Source organism: Onychomys torridus, chromosome 19, assembly GCF_903995425.1.
Source record: "Onychomys torridus chromosome 19, mOncTor1.1, whole genome shotgun sequence".
NCBI lineage: Eukaryota > Metazoa > Chordata > Mammalia > Rodentia > Cricetidae > Onychomys > Onychomys torridus.
In genome coordinates, this window is record NC_050461.1 from 16,137,176 (window position 1) to 16,148,771 (window position 11,596).

At 40.5% G+C, this 11,596-nt stretch overlaps 1 protein-coding gene across 5 annotated transcripts in view; it reads left to right on the plus strand.

Annotated features, from left to right (window-relative positions):
• The window catches only part of Dse (dermatan sulfate epimerase), a 61,599-nt gene extending 50,419 nt beyond the window's left edge, over positions 1 to 11,180 (plus strand). For 4 of the 5 annotated variants that reach the window (XM_036169367.1, XM_036169368.1, XM_036169369.1 and 1 more), the window contains 4 exons: positions 762 to 1,015; positions 3,986 to 4,225; positions 6,754 to 6,961; positions 8,892 to 11,180. In XM_036169367.1, coding sequence (XP_036025260.1) covers positions 762 to 1,015; positions 3,986 to 4,225; positions 6,754 to 6,961; positions 8,892 to 10,650 — 2,461 coding nt within the window. In that variant the 3' untranslated portion in view covers positions 10,651 to 11,180. Of the gene's footprint in view, positions 1 to 761; positions 1,016 to 3,985; positions 4,226 to 6,753; positions 6,962 to 8,891 lie in introns of those variants that run through there. The other variant, XM_036169372.1, reaches the window with a different exon arrangement.
• Positions 11,181 to 11,596: the final 416 nt, after the last annotated feature.

Sequence of the window (11,596 nt, forward strand, 5' to 3'; positions counted from 1 at the left end):
TATACATCAATTCCTTTCTTTCCAAAACTATTTATTGAGAGCTGTCTGTGTGCCACACACTATTCTGTGTTTGGGATCCAATTGTGAATGGAATAGAGAAAATACACCTTTAAGACCTAAAATTCTACTATCGGATGGACAGACGGACACACACACACACACACGCACATACAGAGTAATCAGAAAATCAAGGAGGGTAGAACTTCATGACGGAGGAGCATTGAAATTCTGACAGGTAAGGCCTCACTAAGATCACGACTTCTCATCTCCAAGTCAGCCTCGAGTGTTTCATCCAATCCTCCCTTCCTGGTGTTGACCTTGCAGTTCTGTCCAGACCACGATGTTGTAGGCCACCATACTTCACACTGACCAGCAGAGGGACATGATTGTATTCAGCTATGTTCACAAAGCAACCTTAAAAACAGCATGTAGAAAGGAGGGGTGAGCACTGAACTTGCTTGCCTTTACATTCTCTGTTCTTTACATGCCGGAATTTTTTGCCTTCCACCTCTCATCAAGAATGGAAAAATCTAAAGTAAAAACAACAACAACAACAACTTAAGAGTCTTGGTGTAGCCAGAAGCCTGGGAGGAGAGAGAAATGTTAACTCCGTCATCCTCACATGAGATGGGCTTTGTGCTGAGTCTCAGGTCCATTATGTGTCCTCAGACTTCTTGGTTTATCTTTTCATTTGTACACTTTGTGAAGAACAATGGAAATGGTAAGGCCCGCACTCAGCTGTGGATTGTTTTTCTTTACAGGTTAGTAAAAGATGCTCCTTGGGATGAAGTCCCACTTGCCCACTCCCTGGTAGGTTTTGCCACTGCTTATGACTTCTTATACAACTACCTGAGCAAGACACAGCAGGAGACGTTTCTGGAAGTGATTGCCAATGCCTCGGGCTATATGTATGAAACTTCATACAGGAGAGGATGGGGGTTCCAGTACCTCCACAACCATCAGCCCACCAACTGCATGGCCTTACTCACTGGGAGCCTCGTTCTGATGAACCAAGGTGTGTGCGTGATTCTAACACAGCCAGGGCATTGCCCAAGCCCCTGTCAGTCAGAGCCCCATGATGGAAGCATGAGTGTCTTTCTGACTCTTCTTAGGTACATGTCTATACTTGGATCCTAATTAATCCCTCAGATGAAGAAGTATCCAGGGCATCTCTTGGGTAACTAAGGACTTATAACTTTTAAAATTTCAGCTAGTGGGGCTTGGGGATTTAGCTCAGTGGTAGAGCACTTACCTAGCAAGCGCAAAGCCCTGGGTTCAGTCCTCAGCTCTGGCAAAAAAAAAAAAAATCAGCTAGTAATATATTAGCCTACAGGTTTTCTTTTTCTTTTTTCTTTTTCTTTTATTTTATTTTTAAGATTTATTTATTATGCATAAGTGTTCTGTCTGCATATACACCAGCACGCCAGAAGAGGGCACCAGATCTCATTATCGATACTTGTGAGCCACCATGTGGTTGCTGGGAATTGAACTCAGGACCTCTGGAAGAGCAGCCAGTGCTCTTAAGTTAAGAGCTCTGAGCCATCTCTCCAGCCCCAGCCTGCAGTTTTTCTACTGCTGGTCAATAACTGTCCCAGACCACACCCCTGCAACACAGGATTAGTGATGAACATTCATTCTTTTAGGGACTTCTGACAGTAAAAGATTGTCAACATAGACTAAACGGAAGTTTTCAAAGCCTGGCAAGTTTTAAATTTGAAATGCATACTCCTAGCATGTACAAGCATGAACCAGATACAACTGTCACACCCCCACCCCTTACACACAAACACACACACACACACACACACACACACACACACACAAAGAACCTGTCAGAACACCTAATCTTGATCATTCAGGTCAGAGTTGGAATCAGTTTTCTTGGTCTGCATAGTTACTTTGCATTAATCCATAACATAATGGCCTATGTTGTTCTTATAACTCTAATTTAGTGGAAATCAGTGACTAAGCCTTTATTTAAGGAAGGCAGCTCTATGATCGTAGTAAATTATTAGAATACTGAAAATCTCAATGGAGCTTGGAAATCTAGAATAACTTAAGGCTGATTTATATTGCCTATTGGTAGCATTTCACATGGCTGGTAATGTAGCTTAGTGGTAGGGTCTTCCTAGCATGTGCAAGCCTCTAGGTTTAGTCCCAAAAAGAAAAGGAGAAGGAAGGGGGGAAAGAAGAGAGAAAGAATTAATTAATTATCATTATTATATTATCCAAGAAGAATTTGCCATACCCAGCGTTCTCTAATTTGTCAGCCAACCATCGCTTTTAATTAAGTCTCAGGAAGAGCTCCCACTGACAGCTCGAATCTTGTGCAGACTGGCTGCTTCCCAGTCTGCAGAGAATTTTGGTAGACACTGTCTGGAGATGCAGCTATAGAAAGAACAAGTAGAACAAGCCAGGTTCTGTGACAGCTATAAAAGGATAGCCGGACTTCTCTAATGGTTTACCAGCCATGTTGCTATCTGGCCGGAGATGGAGAACAAGGACCCAGGGAAGAGGAAGCCTTCCCCTGTCATTGTGTGTTTTTTTAAAATGAGCCACCAAAACAAGCAAGGCTTCAAGCTTCAAGGCTTCAAGCCCTAGGTTCAGACCAGAGTTCTGTTCATTTGGGGTCTATAGCATGAATCTTAAAAGTACTTATTAATAAAATCAAACCTGAGGCCAGCTATTGGGGTGAATGCTGGAAGATCAGAGAGACAGAACAAACCACAACTACCTCACCCTGCCAGTTCCTCAGCTGGTCTTGTTTCCTCAGACTGGAAGCCTCTGAGTCCTCATCCAGAATGGATCTCAGCTGAACTGTGCTGCTCCAAAGCCTAAAAGCTTAACCAGCCAAATGCTGAACCAGCCAAAAGCTTCTAGTTTCTGGTCTTCACGCCTTACATACCTTTCTACTTTCTGCTGTCACTCCCTGGGATTAAAGGCGTGTGTCACCAAGCCTGGCTGTTTCTACTGTGGCCTTGAACTCAGAGATCCAGAAGTATTTCTGTCTCTGGAATGCTAGGATTAAAGGCGTGTGCCACCACTGCCTATTCTCATGTTTAATATTGTGGCCGTCCTGCTCTCTGACCCTAGATAAGTTTATTTCAGGGAACACACAATATTTCGGGGAACACAATACCATCACAGGGGTCATGTACCCAAAGTCTCAAATAAGCCAACTTTTCTGTGGTTTGGGGACAATAAGGGATAACTGGATTGTTGAAAAGATTAAGTGAGGTTCTGTTCAGTGCTGTGTAGATTGTAACATGAGGAGTTACTGTGACCTAAGTGCAAGAATTCCCACGTTTCTCCATCCAAAGATTGTGTGGAAAAGTTTTTCAATGGAAAACTCAAACAATGTGGTCGTGGGAAAGAATCCTTGAACACGATCGTGCAGCTTGCCCGTGACCACTCGGGATTCCCAGATGACTCCTTTCACTATTAGATTTCACCTGATCGTTTTGTGGAATCGGAAAGTGCAGAAGGACGGGAGTCGTCTTCTGTGATGGGACAGATTCAGAAAAGTGCCTTTAGCATTTATAGTATTTTTTTTCAGGTTATTACAAATGTTGAAAGTTTTGGAAAGTGATGAACTTCCAAAAAAACATTTCAAGAAGTTTTTAGGGAAACTTATGCCAGTGTTAAATGTAAGTTGTCGCTTTATGTGTGTGTGTGTGTGTGTGTGTGTGTGTGTGTGTGTTTGACTTTAGTTTGATAAACATTGGAAGATTATTTGATCCTCACTTAAGAATTTATGTTTACTTGATTAGTAAGTTAGTAAGTGGCCTGTATTCAAAAATGTCTTAGCCTGTATCACGGACTTACTACAGACATAATAAACTGCATTCTGTTCTAATGTTGACAAATTGAGAACATTACAAAATGTGATTTGTAATCATGGAAACTGCTCGAATAGCTTGCAGAGTTGGGCCGTGTTTTTATCCATGTTCTGTTTCAGCCCCTAGTCTTTATTTTCATCCTTCAGGGTACCTTCAAGAGGCCTACCTGTGGACCAAGCAAGTTCTGACCATCATGGAGAAGTCTCTGGTCTTGCTGCGTGAGGTGACAGATGGCTCCCTCTACGAAGGAGTTGCTTATGGCAGCTATACCACTAGGTCACTGTTCCAGTACATGTTCCTGGTTCAGAGGCACTTTGACATCAACCACTTTGGCCATCCATGGCTTAAGCAACACTTTGCCTTTATGTATAGAACCATCTTGCCAGGTATGATGAAGAGGGAAACCATGACACCATTTTTGACTGTGACTATGAGCTAGCATAGGCAAAGAAATGAGCTGGCAGGGAGGCATTGTCCACTGAGAGGCAAGTTTCTTTTTCATCCAAGAAAAATTTAAGTGCTGCAAACAAATTAAACATTTTGGGAGCCAGCATAAAGATTCGCAGTTTCAGTATTCTGAAGGTTGGAACATAATGGATCAAATGTAATTTGATCCACAGTATTTAAACTCGATAGCCACTAACTCATTTTCATGAATCTGAGCAAGAAACAAACATTAATTAATGATTGTACTTAAGTTCTTTTTCTGCGATCCATGCTTAAGGCTATTGTAGATTTTGGTTTTAAGTTTTTTTCATTCAAATTATACATATTATGAATAGTAGATCATATATGTATTTTGTATTTTCTTTGAGTGTTTTACTGAGCTAAGGTGTAGTCCAGTGGTAGAATGCTAGCTACACAAACATAAGACCCAGGTTTTAATCAATCCCTAACACCTCTAAAGAAAAAAGTAATAAAACCACAGTGAGATACCATGGTGTACATATCTGATTAAATATTGTATTGAAATAAATGGCATAGAATATAAAGAACAAAACCAAAAAATGCTATAAAACTTTAGTTACATACTGCTATGCCATTGGTTTAACATTCTTATTCATTTCCAAGACATCTTTATAATTCTCTTGATTTCTAAAACAGGACTAAGATCAGAAAATTTAGGAGATAAATTTTTCATCAGAGTGGATTTTTCCCCATGAGAAATGCAATTTTTGGTGATTCTTATGGTTTCTTTTCTTTTTCTTTCTTTCTTTTTTTTTTTTCCAGAGCTGAGAACCGAACCCAGGGCCTTGGGCTTGCTAGGCAAGCGCTCTACCACTGAGCTAAATCCCCAACCCCTGGTTTCTTTTCTGTTGTATGCCAAAAACAAAAAACAAACAAACAAACAAACAAATCCAATAAACAAACAACCCAAAACCCTGACAAAATGCAGCTTACAAAAGAAGATGATTTGGGCTGATAATTCATAATTATAAATAATAATTATTTGGGCTTATAGTCGTCCCAGAGGGATCAGTGGCAGAAAAAACTTTGAAACAGGATTGGGAGGCATGGAAGTGGGAGGGGACTCTGGCTGATCGCATTGTGCCTGCATACAGGAACCAGAGAGAGAGCAGGAAACTGGGCCAGCCTATAAAGCTGCATATGCACACACATGAAGACAAAAGATGCAGCTGCATAGCAAATAACCATTTAAAGATTTGTTTTAGAGGTACTCTGAGAACTCTATTGCTTCTTTTAAGACTTAGAAAAGAAGTGTATTTTGTACTTCTTCGTGATAATCAAGGATTGTCTAGGGTAGGGGACCTTGAGGAGGTCCCAGTGTGTGTAATTTAAGCTGAGATCTAACAGCAAGCCCACCTTAGGGCTTGGGGCTGCTGCAAGCATGTGTGTGGTCATTTCCTAAGCTGGAAAAGACAGTAAGAACTCATTTAAGAGGAGACGTAGCTATTTGTGCTTCTTAATGTGACAAATTTAGCAAACATCTCTAAGCCAGGCATTATAATAGGAGATTTGAGATTTAAAGAGGAATATGTCCTCTGAGTTTAAGGAACTTGTAGTATGAGTTTTGACATACGATATTTTATAATATAATTATATTAGAAAATTGCTTATAAGGCTATTGGAAATCAAATTATTAGCTATAAATACATTCATGGTAGCATTTAAGAAGAGATTCTGTTTTTATTTTATTCTTTCAGTCTATCTTCAACTCCATTCTCTCTCTCTCTGTCTCTGTCTCTGACTCTGTTTCTGTCTTTCTGCTATTATTGATATTATAGTAATGATAATACTATAATATTATCTTGTCTGGCACAAGGTTTTCTTCCTTTCTGCTTAATGATATCTGAATTTGCTTTTGATTTTCTTCCCTAACTCCAGTAATGATACCCGTCTTCATAATCCTTGCATTGTTTGGCTTTCTCCTTTAAATTCCAGTGGTGTGTATTAGCAGAAGCTTTATTGGGGTTTCAGTTTTTGTCATCACCATTACAGGCAAAATAAGTGTGACTTTAAAGCCTATTAAATTGAAGTACCCTACTTTCTTGTTTTGGCCTAGAATGCAAGCTGAGCTGCAGAAAAGTCTAGTGCCATTCCAGCGTCAGGACCACACCTACAGAAGGTGGTGTCTGTCCTAGATGCAAGCCATCATTCATAGCTTGGACAGTGGAGAGTGCAGAAGGGGCAGTGTGCACATATGAAGAGGTGTGCCGCATCTGTTACCAACAACAGCTTGTTGCATAACAGATCCAAGCTTGCACACAGTAGAAGACTTTCAGGGCAGTCATGTTAAATAGGTATGGCATAGGATACAAGCATCCCAGTTTTGTTTACTTTTATCTAAGACAAACTATTAACTATAATTTTAAAACAGGTTTGCTGATCACTGTCTGGACCTTTATAGGGATATACAGTTTTGAACTGAATCTTTCCAAACTTCTTTCTGCAGGGTTTCAAAGAACTGTGGCCATTGCAGACTCAAACTACAACTGGTTTTATGGTCCAGAAAGTCAATTGGTGTTCCTGGATAAATTTGTCATGCGTAATGGCAGTGGAAACTGGCTAGCTGACCAAATCAGAAAGAACCGTGTGGTAGAAGGTCCAGGAACACCATCCAAAGGGCAGCGCTGGTGCACTCTACACACAGAATTTCTCTGGTATGTCATGTTGAGGTGGCTTTCCAATGAAATGGTACACAGGCTCATGTTATGTGTTATGTTTTTCTATAAAATAAACAAATAAACAAATACCACTTCAAATAAGTAGATATACCTTTAATTCAACTCTTACCAATGTCTAAACAACAGTTCTTCACGTTGATGATCTAATTACAATTTGCATTCTTGGTTTTTGTAAACTAGAATGTCTTAAGCTTGGACATTTCATAGATGAACCTGCTTTGCTTAGATTTTATGTCATGCATTTTTAAAAAAATGCATTTGACCAGATTAATCTGATGATCACACTCCCCGCAAAAAGTAGTAAAATGGTTTGTTTTGTTTTGGTAAATCGAGCATCATACTCCTCTAATGGCATGGCTGTTCCCAATTTTCACAGCTATTCAAAAGAGTTCCCTAGGTTTGACAGCTTCACTTTGATAATAAAAAGACCAGGTAATTCTTTTTGCAGTAATCTTTTAAGCCTAGAAGAAGCTTGGACCTCATTCTTTTTTTAAGTGTTGCCAAGTATGCTGGCATCAAATAAGTTAAAATCAAGATGACTGTTAATGATTGACTTTTCCAAAGCTATTGGAATGTGCAGTTAGCCCCCAAATCAGCTTTCTGTAGGATTTTCTTGATGTTACTCTTTTTCCCCTGTAATGTTTAAACAAGGAGAAACATTATTAAAGCGGTTACTACCTGTCATTTGACTGACATTGTGAAACTCCTTTCAGAGATGAATTAAAGATATTACACGCCAATATTCCTTTGCTCCTTTCAGGGTTATGCAGTAATTATATGGTTGTATTTTCACTTACCCATAAAAGGCAACCAAGAGAGTTGTAGGAACTTGCTGTAGGAGTTAGATTGATGCTACATCTAAAGTTTAAATCTACCTTCGTATAAGACTATTCAAACCTACCAAGAGCTGAGAAGATGGTCATTCCGCTTTATGTGTATTTGTTAAGTTACCTTAATTAAGCAACTATTGTACTAGACCTCAGCACAGAGAGGATTTCTGATGTCCTGACACCAAGCCTCCAGAAATGGAGAAAACCAAACACAAGTAAGTCCAACTCAACCACAGGTGACTTGTTCACTGGGCAAAAGTATATATGAGCTAGTAATGAGTTCACCTCCTCATCCTTGAGCAGCAGATCATGTGATCTTATTAAGGCTGTTGTCCTAGCTCATCAAAAATAATCATCTATGTGCTTAGCAACTGTAGCATTTTGTATTAAGTATCATATTCCATTAATGATCATTAAGCATAAATAAAAATAAGGCATTTCTTATCTCAGAAGTATAGCATCATCTTCAAATTAAAACAAAGCAACACCTTTGGTTCTGGGCTCAGTGGTAGCCACAGTTTTAAATGTGCCAATATTAATTTCTTGTAATTTGACCAATTTATACTTTTTGGAATGGTATTCCCAGTAAGTTTTAGAAGAAAATAGTCCATAGGAGACACAGATTCCAGACAGAACATAGGCTCCAATAGAGCCGCTCTTTGGTACAGGTCCAGCTGGATGTTACGATCCACAGCCTAATGAGCCGTTCTCTAGAATAGGAGCCTTGTGACCAGAATTCTGATGAAATTTTAAAATCTGTGAGCCCTAGCACTTGGGGTGGCAACTCTGAAATTGCCAAGTGAAGAAGATCCAAGTTGAGGTAGTGGCAGAAATTGTGTCCATGTCCAGGATCACCAGTTACCCAGCGTGCTGTTCCCTTGAAGTCCCCAGTGCTCACCTTGTGTGTGCTGATCTGTGAGTGTTTTGTGACATGTCTCTGATATGCTGCCCTTCTCTGGGTGGCATCTGTAGATTATGTATTTGCAACCACATTACCATGTGGCATCATAATTCTAGTGAGTTCTTTTTACTTCCATCAGAAAACAACTTAATTTTTAAAAACTTAATCCCCTCAGGTATGATGCCAGCTTGAAATCAGTTCCACCTCCGGATTTTGGCACCCCAACATTGCATTATTTTGAAGACTGGGGTGTTGTGACTTACGGAAGCGCACTACCTGCCGAAATTAATAGATCTTTCCTCTCCTTCAAGTCAGGAAAACTTGGGGGGCGTGCAATATATGACATTGTCCACCGAAACAAATATAAAGATTGGATCAAAGGGTGGAGAAATTTTAATGCGGGACATGAACATCCTGACCAAAACTCTTTCACGTTCGCCCCCAATGGGGTGCCTTTCATTACCGAGGCCCTCTATGGCCCAAAGTACACCTTCTTCAACAACGTTCTGATGTTTTCTCCAGCTGTGTCCAAGAGCTGCTTTTCTCCCTGGGAGGGTCAGGTCACAGAAGACTGTTCATCAAAATGGTCAAAATACAAGCATGACCTGGCAGCCAGCTGTCAGGGGAGAGTCATCGCAGCAGAGGAGAAAAATGGGGTTGTTTTCATCCGGGGAGAAGGCATAGGAGCTTACAACCCCCTGCTCAACTTGAAGAACATTCAGCGGAATCTGATCCTCCTACATCCACAGCTTCTGCTCCTTGTCGACCAGATACACCTGGGAGAGGAGAGCCCTCTGGAGACAGCAGCAAGTTTCTTCCACAATGTGGATGTGCCTTTTGAGGCAACCGTTGTCGATGGGGTCCATGGAGCTTTCATCCGGCAGCGGGATGGTCTCTATAAAATGTACTGGATGGATGATACTGGTTACAGTGAAAAAGCAACCTTTGCCTCCGTGACATACCCTCGGGGCTATCCCTATAATGGGACAAATTACGTGAATGTCACCATGCACCTGCGAAGTCCCATCACCCGGGCAGCTTACCTCTTCATAGGGCCGTCTGTGGATGTCCAGAGCTTCAGTATCCATGGAGACGCTCAGCGGCTAGATGTTTTTGTAGCTACCAATGAACATGCCTATGCAACTTACCTGTGGACAGGGGAGAACACCGGGCAGCCTGCCTTTGCCCAGGTCATTGCAGACCATCAGAAAATTCTGTTTGACCGGAGTTCGGCCATCAAGAGCACCACTGTCCCCGAAGTGAAAGATTACGCTGCTATCGTGGAACACAGTTTGCAGCATTTTAAGCCAGTGTTCCAGCTGCTCGAGAAGCAGATCCTGTCGCGAGTCCAGAACACAGCCAGCTTTAGGAAGACTGCTGAGCGCCTGCTGAGGTTCTCGGATAAGAGACAGACGGAGGAGGCCATTGACAGGATTTTCGCCATATCCCAACAACAGCGGCAGCAGCAAGGCAAGTCGAAGAAAAGCCGGAGGGCGGGCAAGCGGTACAAGTTTGTGGATGCCGTCCCTGATATTTTTGCACAGATTGAAGTCAATGAGAAGAAGGTTCGACAGAAGGCTCAGATTTTGGCACAGAAAGAACTGCCCATAGATGAAGATGAGGAGATGAAAGACCTTTTGGATTTTGCCGATGTCACATATGAAAAACATAAAAATGGGGGTCCGGTGCACGGTGGCTTTGGACACATGCGGACGGTGACCAGTCACAACAGAGCCCCGTCGCTGTCGGCCTCGTACACCAGACTCTTCTTGATTCTGAACATTGCCATCTTCTTTGTCATGTTGGCGATGCAACTGACTTATTTCCAGAGGGCTCAGAGCCTCCATGGCCAGAGGTGTCTTTATGCAGTCCTCCTAATAGATAGCTGTGTCTTATTGTGGTTGTATTCCTCCTGTTCTCAATCGCAATGCTAACCCCGAAGCCATGAGCATTTTATGATCATGAGAGTTCATTAAAAAAAATTTTCCCCCTGCTTTGTTATAGTTTCTCCCCCAGATTTATTTGGACAAATTCAAGGGAAGATGTTGTCACACAAAAAAGCAGAACTTTGCATTGGACCCACAAAGGATGTATCTAAGATGTAAGAATAGCATTGGCTGCTCCCTAGTATTTCTGGGAGTGTTGGGCTTTGCTGAATGACCAGTTCCTATTATCAGAAACAAAAACACCTGTTCTTTATGTCATATTTATCTTAAATATAAACAAAAATGATTTATACAGAATTGGGTTTTATTATCATTAATTTAATGCTGTTAGAAGCTTCCAGAAACTGTATTATGGAGCATACTGAGACACATAATTTCAAGCAATACAGGTTTTTAAAATATGAATGATGGGAACTAGTAAAATAGGACCTGGAAGCTGTTCAAATAACATGATAAAATGATGACATAAAATCATAAAGGAACTGAAAGGGTTTTTTTTTTTTTTTTTTCATGGAAAACATGTACAAATGAACATTTCTTTGATGTTGGTCAATTCAGGCATGTAATTTTTGTGACTTTATGTATTCATTGGCTTTTTGATAAATGACATAATAACAGGTAATTTCATATTATTTTTCCTTTCTATGTAAAATGTTTGTAGATCCAATAGCTAAAGTTTTCAAAATAAACTATTTTATATCCTGAATCTCAATACCAAAGAACATGGGGCTAAAGTTTTGGTGCGATTCTTAATGTTTTTATTAGAAAGCTTTCTTTGAGTTTATTTTGCTAAATAAACCAATCATAATTATGATTTCCCCCCTCTGGTGTGCTTCTTCTGTGTTCCACTAAATTCAAAGTGGCATTTACATTTTCCAGAATCTTCCAAGAGATTTCTTCATTTGGATATGCATTTATTAAACTTCCTTGATTT